Source organism: Gossypium hirsutum, chromosome D09 (genome assembly GCF_007990345.1).
Source record: "Gossypium hirsutum isolate 1008001.06 chromosome D09, Gossypium_hirsutum_v2.1, whole genome shotgun sequence".
Lineage (NCBI taxonomy): Eukaryota > Viridiplantae > Streptophyta > Magnoliopsida > Malvales > Malvaceae > Gossypium > Gossypium hirsutum.
This window is the reverse complement of record NC_053445.1, coordinates 31,590,272-31,602,393: the sequence shown is the minus strand read 5'-3', so window position 1 is coordinate 31,602,393 and position 12,122 is coordinate 31,590,272. Positions and strand designations below refer to the sequence as shown.

The following is a 12,122-nucleotide window of genomic DNA, read 5'->3' as shown; positions in this document are numbered from 1 at the left end:
AAAATAAAAAGTCCGAGTAATAGATTTTATCCCAATAAAAAATTACAGTATCATATATCCTAGAAAAAGCTCCATGTTTTCAGCAAGGAACAATCAAATTCTCTATCAAACAATGTTTTCTTCTACACCTCACAAAAATAGTACCAAGAAATTGTCTACCTTCCCACATTTTCAACAACAAAAAATTTGATTCTTCTGCCTCCCTTTTTTTCTTATAGATGTTTTTGCTTTCTGTTTACCTGCTTATCTGTTCTTAAACAGGGCAGGGTGGGACTTCAATGGTTGTTCCAGCTTGGATTTGGCCCCATCCGATTAGACGCCAATGCTTCTCAACACGCCGACTAAGTGCAATTTTCTCTCCCTTGCTGGTGCATACAGGGGACGTGAGTTGCAGCTTTGCCAAATCATTCTTTACAGCTATGACTCGAGCACCGGTCGACATAGACCCAATATTCAACATTAGGATCTCTCCCTTGGCCAACTTTGACACTTTTCCTTGCCTCTCCGAACCCTTTGTCCTAACACCAAGAAGCCTTCGGAGAAGGAAGAAATTTACCTACACAAAAAGAAAAGATGCACCGAGCAAGAAGATGCCAGCAGTTAGCATTTTTCATAGTTTTTCTGATGTAACAACCTACAATACTTAGACTCGGATGTAAGGGCCAGACTCGAGTTTGTGTCTGATTCAAGTATGTTCATTTTTTTATAGCTCTTTTATACATTTGGAGAGCCATAACCCTATATATCATTAAGAAAAATGAAAGTCCAGGTAATATATTGATAAAAAAACTTAGCATATACCTCGAGCTCAACATAAACTTCTGGAAGTGACCCAACCTCTCCAAGAACTTGACCCACCAACCTATCTGCACGAGTTAAAGTCGGGTCCATAGTTGTTCCAACACCAATTAGACCTCCCGGAACGGCATATTGTAGCTCATTTTGTTCGGCATACAATGAGACTATTCTCGAATATATGGGTGTGCATTTGATGTTTCCGCTTTCATCCTTGACAACAATCCCAGGACGAACTTCAATAAATTGGTTCACCTTCAAAACACCCTGAAATAAACAAGTCATGAATACAAAACCAAAGCTACCGAAGCTCAATCTAAATTCACTCTAGCATCATTTTGGTAGAAGTCGATATGGGCAAGAATGAAACAAGAAAAAAATATGGTAAGGACCCAGCATGTGGTAAGTCAAAATGTGCATCAACCGTACCATTCATCTCAAAATAAAGATTGAAAGCTACATTCCAAAGAAATGCATACCCTGAGTATACTTCCACCAGCAACACCACCTTTAATCTCATCAACCTCAAACCCTGGCTTATTGACATCAAATGATCGGATTACAATCATGTTAGGGGGTGAGACAAAGTTCCTCTCGGGAATAGGGATCTTCTTCACAATGTACTCGCACACAACATCAATATTATACTTTAGTTGTGCAGAGATTGGTACCACTGGTGCACCATCAGCAACAGTACCCTGCAATGAATTATTTTGAGCAAAAGTTTCAGAAGAAAATTGTAGGAATATTCTGTAAATATTTTAGGAATATTTTGTAGATATTTTCTTTATTAAAATCCCTTATTTTAAGGGATCATATCTCCTATTTAGTATCTTTCCTAACTTAGAGTTTCCTAAAGTAGTGCCATAGGTTGTATATAAAAACTCTGATTTATGTTCTATTTAGTATAAAAAATACTCTGATTTCTACATGGTATCAGCTTAGGTTACGATTTCTTTTTCAACCTAGACCATGTCCGAAACTCCTTCTCCTACTTCGGAGATTACTTCAAATCCAGAAAATTTTTCTGGTTCCGATGCTCCATCAGATTCGTCTGGTCTGACTATCACCTGCCATCGATTGAATGGCAACAATTTTCTTGAAGGGTCTTGTGAAGGTAATCTGGTCATAAAAGATCCAGAAGGTAACCTTTCTTCTACTGCATTTTTCTCCTCCCAGTTGACTCCTAATTGGATCCTCGATTCTGGTGCTACGGATCATATGACTAGTAACAAGGCATTGTTTCACAATTTTTTCCATACCTTTGGTAAAGCTGTCAAAACGGCTGATGGTACCTTGTGCAAAATAGAGGGACATGGCACTGTTATTCTCAATGAACAGATTGCACTTAAAAATGTTCTCTTTGTACCAAATCTGGCGTGCAATCTCATCTCTGTTAGTAAATTGTCCACAGACTTGCACTGCTCTGTAATTTTTAATGATCGTGATTGTACTTTGCAGGCACTGAACTCGAAGAAGATGATTGGTAAGGCCAGCTTGCATAATGGTCTCTACATCCTCCCTACCTCTCCTAAAATCGAGATCTCCAAGTCATTTACCGCTTTAGGAAAAGTTGATACTGTTATGTTATGGCACTTTCGTTTAGGCCATCCTAGTTTCCAATACCTTGCAAAATTGTTTCCTGCTCTATTCATTAATAAAAGGCCTAATTCTTTTTCTTGCAAAGTTTGCTCTCTTGCCAAACATACTAAATCATCTTATTTTCCTTCTACATACAAGCCTTCTTACCCTTTTGCTTTGATCCATAGTGATATTTGGGGCCCTTCTCGGGTGAAGAATGCTGATAATTGTAAGTGGTTTATCACTTTTATTGATGATCACAGTAGGATAACTTGGACTTATTTGCTGAAAGATAAATCTGAAACTGCTAGTGTTTTTGTGCAATTTTATAACATGGTTCTCACTCAATTTGGGTCTAAAATCCAGCTCTTTAAATCTGATAATGGCAGTGAATTTTTTGCTAGGTCTTTAGGTGATTTTTTTAAGGAAAAGGGCATAGTTCAGATTAGTTCTTGTGTTGGAACCCCACAGCAAAACGGCGTTGCCGAAAGAAAAAATAGGCACCTTCTTGAAGTTACTCGTTCTCTTCTATTTACCACTAATGTTCCTAAATATTTGTGGGGGGAAGCCTTATTAACTGCCACATATTTAATCAACCGGATGCCTAGTAAGGTTTTAAAATTTCAAACGCCTCAATCTATATTTTTGCAGCACTTTCCTCATTTTAAGCCTATCTCCTCCATTCTGCCACTTAAAATTTTTGGCTGCACTGTTTTTATCCAAAATATTGCTCCTAATAAGTCCAAGTTAGATCCTAAGTCTTTAAAATGTGTATTGGTTGGGTATTCTTCACTTAAGAAGGGTTATAAATGCTATCATCCTCCTTCTAAACGATTTTTCACCACTATGGATATAACATTTTATGAGCAGGATTCCTATTTCACTCAGGCTGAAATTCAGGGGGAAACATGGAGTGATTTTCAGCCACAACAGGTATCTCCTTCTAATCTTCATTCTCAACCTTCAGAATTGCCATCTTGTTCGCCATTACCTGCAGATCTGTCACCTGTGAATGCTCCCATTGATTCTCCTGTAGTACCTATGACTAATTCACCTACACCCACTCTAAACACTCTTCCTGAAAATACACCTACTCCAATTGACAGTCTTCAAAAAACACCATCACCCAAACAGCTTCGTGTCTACACAAGAAAAAGAAGACATATCCCTGAGACTGTTTTGCAATCTGATTCTTGCCGAGAATTGGATTTGGGTCCAGCTGCCGAAATGGAAGAAGAAATCAGTAAGTCCACTACTCTAGATGACTTTCCTATTGCTATTAGAAAAGGGGTTAGACAGTGCACCAAGCATCCTATTGAAAAATTTACTGGTTATAATTCATTGATGCCGTCTTTTCAAGCATTTACAGCAACTTTGGATAAAGAACAGGTTCCCACAAGCATAGCTGAAGCTCTAAAGGATCCAAAATGGAGAAGGGCTGTTGAAGAGGAAATTTGTGCACTAGAGAAAAATGCTACTTGGACCATTACAGACCTTCCTCAAGGAAAAAAGGTTGTCGGCTGTAAATGGATCTTTGCTGTAAAGTATAACTCCAATGGCAGTATCCAACGATACAAAGCTAGACTAGTGGCCAGAGGTTTCACGCAAACATATGGGATAGACTTCACAGAAACTTTTGCACCTGTGGCAAAGCTTAACACTATTCGAGTACTCCTAAGTTTGGCTGTAAATTGCGATTGGAAATTACACCAACTTGATGTAAAAAACGCATTTCTTAATGGCAAGCTTGAGGAAGAAGTCTATATGCAATTGCCACCTGGCTCAAAGTCTATTGAAGGTAGCAACAAGGTTTGCAAGCTCAACAAGTCTCTATACGGGTTAAAACAATCACCCAGAGCTTGGTTCGAGAGGTTCACTAAAGTCATTCTTCAAAATGGCTACAAGCAGTCCCTTGCCGATCATACGCTTTTCATCAAGGTAACTTCTACAAATAAGAAAGCTATCCTAATTGTGTATGTGGATGACATCATTCTTACTGGAGATGATGAGGAAGAGATTAGCAATTTGAAGAAGTTGTTAAACAGGGAATTCGAAACCAAGGACTTGGGAAAGCTAAGGTATTTCCTAGGAATGGAGGTGGCAAGATCAAAAGAAGGACTTGTGATCAACCAGAGAAAGTATGTACTTGATTTACTCAAAGAAACTGGTTTTCTTGGCTGTAAGCCGGCTGATACACCAATGGAGGCAAACTTGAGATTCAATAAAGAAGATGAGTCCTTAGTAGACAGAGAGAAATTTCAAAGGTTAGTTGGGAAACTAATCTACTTATCCTTGACAAGGCCAGATATAGCTTTTCCCGTAAATGTGATAAGTCAACACATGACTAATCCTACTGAAGAGCATATGGCAGCAGCAAATAGAATTCTCAAGGACTTGAAGAAAACTCCAGGACACGGCTTAATGTTTAAGAAGACACAAGACAGAACTGTTAAGATTTTTACAGACTCTAGTTGGGCTGGAGATCTCACTGAAAGAAGATCCACTAGTGGGTACTGCACTTTTGTTTGGGGTAACCTTACAACTTGGAGAAGTAAGAAACAATCTGTTGTTTCAAGAAGTAGTGCTGAAGCTGAATTTAGAGCACTAGCTTTGGGGATATGCGAAGGAATTTGGCTACTTAAATTACTAAAAGAACTTGGCACAAATCAGAAGGATCACTTTGAAGTTTTGTGTGATAATCAATCTGCCATTCAGATTGCCAAGAACCCAGTTCAACATGACCGAACAAAGCATGTTGAAATTGATAGGCATTTTATTGCTGATCAAGTCAACAAAAAGACAGCCACTCTTTCTTACATTCCTTCAGAAGGACAGATTGCAGACATTCTTACCAAGGCTTTGCCAAAACCTGTGTTCAATAAATTCCTATTCAAGCTGGGATTATACAATGTATATTCTCCAGCTTGAGGGGGAGTGTAGGAATATTCTGTAAATATTTTAGGAATATTTTGTAGATATTTTCTTTATTAAAATCCCTTATTTTAAGGGATCATATCTCCTATTTAGTATCTTTCCTAACTTAGAGTTTCCTAAAGTAGTGTCATAGGTTGTATATAAAAACTCTGATTTATGTTCTATTTAGTATAAAAAATACTCTGATTTCTACAAAAATCAATACTGAAATATCCATCTGTTTTCCATGAAAAAAAGAAGAGTAACCTGAATAAATTTCTGAATTGCTTCATGCTGATTGATGGCTACATTCTCTTGAATAAGATCAACCTTGTTTTGAAGAATAATAATATGCTGTAGTCGCATGATTTCAACAGCAGCCAGATGCTCAGAAGTTTGTGGTTGTGGACAGCTTTCATTGGCAGCTATAAGAAGTAATGCACCATCCATGATTGCTGCTCCATTAAGCATAGTAGCCATGAGAATATCGTGACCCTGATGGAAAAATTGGAGATCAAAAATAAATCCACCTACGAAAAATTAAAAGACTTGCATAAATCTTAAAAGAAATAAGCTTAAATCCCTTTTATAGCACTGAAACAAGAGTGACAGTCTGATAGATCAAACAAGAGAACTGGAAAACTTAAAACTATCCCTAAAGTGTAGCACTTAAGGCCTTACTGGGCAATCCACAAAAGAGACATGTCTCAGCAACTTCATCCTACAGTTTTCAAAGCCAGGGACATCACAAAGAGGACTATCCTCCTTTGCGCTTCCATATGCCCTGCAAAAAGGTTCACAGTTGTAATTGTTATTAAATACTCATAAAGTCAATATTTAAGAAACCAGGTGGAGGTCAAACCAGTGAGGCCTCCAGTTACCGGTTGAACTGGTTTGGTTGTAAGAAATAGAAATTTTAAATATTAAATGCAATAAGTATTAAACAAAAATATGTATTTGGTTAAATGGTACAAACTTTGACATTAATTAAAGAGGCTAAAGGATAAAATCTAATCACATATAATAATTTTTTTATTAAGAAATTAAAAAAAATAGGTTTAAAATAAGTTTTTTGGGGATTTTATTGGTCTTTTTGCTGTTTTTAGCAGTTCAAAAATAAAGCGATTTAATGATATATGCCGAACCAGATGGGCCACTGGTTCCCAGTTTGACTGATTCAAGAGGCCGGTCTTGTCCAATTTTTTTAACACTATATTAAGTTGACGAAGAAAACAATTGCTAGTTATCAACCTACTTGTAGCACATAGGACGAGGGCATCGTTCATCTTCACATTTGTATATCTTTGCATTTGCATATCCAAGCTTGATAGTAATATTCCTCTCCAACTCATTCTTAAAACGAACAGTCTGCAGAAAAGGCAGAAAGCAAAGTGTTTTACATATACTAGACTCAAAAATTCAAGGTAATAGTAGTCAATGTTCAAAAAGGCAAAAAAAAAAAATTAGTGAACTCTTGAAAGGTAGGTTATATCCTAGCTCAACATCATTGGTTAAAAGTAACTAAAATCACCTGAACCCCAGATATTGCTTTCACTACTGTTGACTTCCCATGTGCGACATGCCCTATGGTGCCTGATAAATTGAAATCCAAGTCAAAAGATTGATCAAAGAAGTCCCCAGAATAACGACTAGGAGTCAAAATTACCATAACTATTGGCACCGTAATGATACATGTTACAAGTAGTTCAATCACAATGGAGTTAAAACATTACCGATATTTATGGTAGCCTGGCGAGATATGACTTCAGGAGACAGCGGATGCAACTTAGTCACATCCAGTTTACTTAAGTCTTGCTCCATCAAACCTTTTTTCGACATTTTCGCTGCTCCTTTTGTCTTTCTGCTTCAATATAAACTGTAAACAGAACATATCCCGAAAAACAAAATCATTCACTTACGGTAGAAGAAAAAAATAGCCAAATATAGGAATCTAGCAATTAAGCAATCCTAAGAAATAAAATCAAAATTCAATGTCACAGAACAAAAACCTTAAAAAGCTCAGTTTTCATACAACCTACAAAGCACAAACACAACACGAAGCAGAATCTGGCCTAAGGACCTTTACCGGATGAAACTTTTAATCTGAGCCTCAAATGACAGTGAGGAAATGTCGGATTTGAAAGATAAGTACAATTTTGGAAAGGAATAGAACTGTGATTCATTACGTTCTCAATAAACTGTCCAAAACCCTAAATCCAATAAACCCTGATTAATTAAGTTCCTAATTCACAGCCCAAACCCCAAATCCAATAAACCCCAAGCTCAAAATTTCAAATCCTTAAGCATCGACCTTTAAACTCAAAATAAGCATAAATTATCCCAAAAACAGAACAAAAATGGAGAAATGAGAAAGCCAGCAACGAATTTGAAGAACAGACAGGCAAAAACAGCTAACAGGAACGGAACATAAATATTAAAACTCATAAAAAATTACAAACAAAAAAAAAGGCACGAGAAGAAGCATGAAACAATCAAAGGAACCTGATTAAAAGAGAGAGTTGCTTGAGTCGGGTTTGATTAGTTTGCCTGCAGAAAGAAGAACGCAGCCTTTTTCAGTCGCTAGGGATAGTTGGATTTAAGCCTAAAAAACTGAGCTTTCAACAATGGTGGTTTTTTTTGTCAACCCAATCCAATCCAGATACAGTATTCTTTGGGTTGTCTTTGGGCTTTGTTTGTTGAAGGATACTGAGCCTATCACACTCTTTGCATCTTTATACTCCACCTTAAAAAATATTTGATATAAAATTTAAATAACAGTTCGGTTTAAAATAATGTTAATACATTATAAGTTATTATGTTTTAATTTTAAATTCTAATTTTTTTTAGATTTTATATAAAACATAAAATGATTAACTCATTATTTCGAATCTAAATTTACAATTTCTTTCATATTAAGACTTGAATTCCTTTTTTTTTTAAATTTAAATCTTTAACTTGACTTTTGTTAAATAAATTAATTTCTATAATAACACCATTGATTTTTTAATACAACGAACCATGATTTGACACGTGGCTTTTATAATATAATTAAAATATATTTTAGTTAAATAAAAATTTTAAACCCCCATGGCAGCAGCTATCTCCTCCTTTTTTCTTTCACGTGAACCATGATGAGGATGATTTTTTTCTGAAATCGTCACTAAAAAATCCTTACTCTTCGATTCCTTTAAAAACATATTTTTATTATACTATAAAAACCATGTGTCGTTATATTAAAAAAAATTAACATTTTTATCATAGAACCTAATTTTATTTAATAGAAGTCAAGTTGAGGGGCAAATTACCAAAAAAAGCCCTTTTTTTTAAATTTATCGAAATGGGCCCGGTATTTTATTATTTACCGGAATGAACCATTTTCCCCGAAATCGCACCCACGTCAGCGCAATGTCAGGGGACGTGTCAGAACATCGCGTCCACATCAGCGCGCTTTGCTTACATGGACACAAATCGCGCCTACGAGGACGCGATTTGCTGATGTGGATGAACAGTTTATGTTTTTTAGCTTGGAAAACTTTGAAAGGCCATAACTTTTGGCTCGGTTAACCCGGAATTGTTAACTCAATGTTCAAGTATTCAGCCTTTTGATTGATTCACTGTTAACTCGATGTTCAAGTATTCAGGCGGTTTGCCGCAGTTTTCATCGAAAAAGATCCTTTTTTACCCCTAAATTTCGATTTTTTCGGTTTAAAATTGAATTTTGAAACATTCAAATCATTATTTTCCTTATTTATTTGAAGTAAACACCGATTTTTTTTACAGAATTGTTGTATTTTTTTTTTATTTGACACGTGTATGGAATAGGTCCGATAAATCGTTAGAACGTAAGTAATATAATTAAGATAATAACAGTTTTTCTATAATATGTCAATTAATTAGTTTAGCTTAGTTGGTTAAGATGCTTGCTCTTTTCCCTTAGTACCTTGGTTCAAATCTTGTTGGTAATAATTTTGAATCTTTTTTGTACTTGTTGCTATTGATGTAATATTGATGTAATATTAAAAAAATAAATACAAGTACAAAAAGATTCAAAATTTATTTTTTCAAAATACCAAAAAAGCCCTATATTTCAATCGAAAAAGAGAGCATTTACTTTGGAACTCACGTCTTTAGTTATCAAGAACTTGAGGAAGCCACTGATAATTTCAATCTTGCTAAACAACTTGGAGAATGAGGCTTTGGCACTGTTTATTATGGTAAGACATTAACTTCTCAAACATTACTCGCCCTTCACCATTAATTTCCTTGTATTTGCTTCATCATTAGGTATGCTCAATGATAGGCGTGAAGTTGCGGTTAAACGCCTTTACAAGACCAATTTCAAGCGTGTTGATCAGTACATGAATGAAATCGAGATCTTCCCTCGAATACGCCACCCGAACCTTGTCACACTCTATGGATGTACGTCAAAACGTAGCACAGAACTTCTCCTTGTTTACGAGTACATTCCTAATGGAACCGTGGCTGATCATTTATATGGGAAGCTATCAAATAGCGGTTTCCTTACTTGGCCTATTAGGCTGAGCATTGCAGTAGAGACAGCGAATGCACTAGCTCACTTCCATGCATCGGATATCATACATCGCGATGTTAAGACCGCTAACATTCTCCTAGACAATAGTTTCAAAGTAAAAGTAGCTGATTTCGGTCTTTCACGATTGTTTCCTAATGGTGTTACTCATGTCTCAACTGCTCCACAAGGCACACCCGGTTACGTTGACCCTGAGTATTTCCAGTGCTACCAACTCAGTGAGAAGAGTGATGTTTATAGTTACGGAGTGGTCTTGTTTGAGCTTATATCCGTAAAACCGGCAGTGGACACCAGTAGGCACCGAGATGATATTAATTTGGCTAACATGGGTATGAACAGAATCAGGAACCATGCATTGCATGAATTGGTTGATCCATCTCTTCGATTCGAGAACGATTATGCGACGAAAATAATGGTAACGGCAATTGTGGAACTGGCTTTACGGTGTTTACAACAAGAGAGGAATATGAGACCTTCTATAGAACAAGTGTTGCAGACAATGATAGGAATTCAGGGTGAGCAGATAGGATTGCAGAAAGCGGAGAAAGAGAATGTAAGATGTAGGCGTCAAAAAATTTATCGAAATGGGTCTGGTATTTTATTTTTTTGACCGTTGGGTACTGTTCACGCGCGGGCCAAAATCGCGTCCACGTCAGCATCTCGGGCTGACGTGGACGCGATTTCCCAGAAAAAGGACCATTCCGGTAAATAATTAAAAAATGGGCCCATTTCGGTAATTTTTGAAAAAAATGGCTTTTATTGGTAAATTGCCCCAAGTTGGGAGCTCAAGTTGGAGAAAAGAAAAGTTCAAATCTTAATGGGAGAAATTGTCAAGTACAAACCTCAAATAATGACTTAATTCAATATAAAAAGATAAAAATTCTTCTAAAATAGTAATTATTACTTTGTAAAAATAAGAGTTTTTAATAATTTCCCAACTAATATGAGATATGATAAATGAGTGACATCAACTCAATTAAACACAACATTAATTTTAGGCATATTCAAAAATAGGATTACCTGAATTGAGCATGGTGAATTTTAGTTTAGATTAATTTCGTTTGGCTTGAAACTAATAAAATTAACATTTTATTTAAATTTAATATTTTACAAACATTTTTTGGCACAACCACGAGTGTTTTCATTCATTTTACGGTTTAAGCTTAGTTATGTTTGGGCCAATGGTGGTATTTAGGTAAAGCTCTCCTAACAATGTCAACTCTAGGATTCAAACTTTTTCAAAATACCAAGACTATTATGATTGGTCCTGACCTAACTCGAATGGACTTTGATAATGAATTTCAAAAGGTTTTTAGTTATAGCCCGGCTTGAAACACGAGCACATTTAGGTAAAAGATGGTATTAATATTTAGGCTTGGCAATTCTTGATTCATATGTTTTTTTATTTATTTCATATTTGTGTTTTAAAATTTTTTATATTTATATAACTTTTGATAATTTAATAATTTTTAATTTTCTTAGATTTTGACATATTTTCAATCGTGTTTGTGTTTCTTTTCCATGTCATGTAGTATTGTGTTTACATAATGTTTTTTTTTTCAGTGCCTTGTAATCATATCAGGTTCAACATATCTAAATATTATTTAAACATCCATGAACACAGAAGTGGATAAAGCAATTTGTTAGTACTCGTTGCACCGTCAGTTGCAAGTCATTTAGTAACTAGACAGTTGTGCAATTTATCATATATGTTGGCATATTTTTTTTACTGAAAAAATTTTGTTTTATTTCTTACATTTCATTAAGAATTTTGAGCAACAATTCTATAGATTTAATATTGTTGAATATCGGTCAATCAATAACTTTATTTGAACAATTTATATGTGATTGAGTTACCATAATTAAGGAGATTTAGTTTCTATAGAAATTTAGATGGAGAATATCTCTACTTAATTTATGTCATATCTAAGATTAATTGAAGTACAATTCCAATAGCATATCTCATTCACCGTAGCTGAAGATTATAAGTCTGCAATGCCTATTTGAAGAAGACTTGTCTATGTGATTATGTACGAAATAAAAACACTTATTTTGTTCATCAAGAGGAACTTGTTTTAATACATAACACATGTAAACAAAATTATTTTCATGATCATTTTGTAGCTATGCTTTCAAGGGGAAGAAAGTCTTAGTGGGGAAAGTGATCTTACTTGATGTATAGGTGTGAGTTTGGAACTCGGTGAGTAGGTTGAGCTTAAACCACAATTTGTACTATTTTTTAATTGTAGACTTCTCTTTGGATAATGTCCCACAAACATAAGAA

The 12,122-nt window shown here is 35.4% G+C and overlaps 1 protein-coding gene and 1 pseudogene across 2 annotated transcripts; one reads left to right on the top strand and one right to left on the bottom strand.

Moving 5' to 3' along the window:
* LOC107891861 (eukaryotic translation initiation factor 2 subunit gamma) lies at positions 1-7,994 on the bottom strand. Of its 2 annotated transcripts, none has more exons than XM_016816786.2 (9): positions 7,792-7,994; positions 7,023-7,165; positions 6,821-6,882; positions 6,545-6,657; positions 5,971-6,073; positions 5,557-5,784; positions 1,275-1,493; positions 802-1,062; positions 1-556 (listed from the first exon to the last, which is right to left on the bottom strand). In XM_016816786.2, the coding sequence occupies exons 2-9, from the start codon at positions 7,126-7,128 to the stop codon at positions 254-256; spliced, it is 1,395 nt and encodes a 464-aa protein (XP_016672275.2). In that variant the 5' UTR covers positions 7,129-7,165; positions 7,792-7,994; the 3' UTR covers positions 1-253. The 2 variants fall into 2 exon arrangements, with proteins under 2 accessions (XP_016672275.2, XP_040956250.1); XM_041100316.1 differs by lacking the exon at positions 7,792-7,994 and adding an exon at positions 7,376-7,791.
* Positions 7,995-8,914: 920 nt separating this feature from the next.
* Positions 8,915-12,013, top strand: LOC107892629 (LEAF RUST 10 DISEASE-RESISTANCE LOCUS RECEPTOR-LIKE PROTEIN KINASE-like 1.1; annotated as a pseudogene).
* The last annotated feature ends 109 nt before the right edge of the window (positions 12,014-12,122 follow it).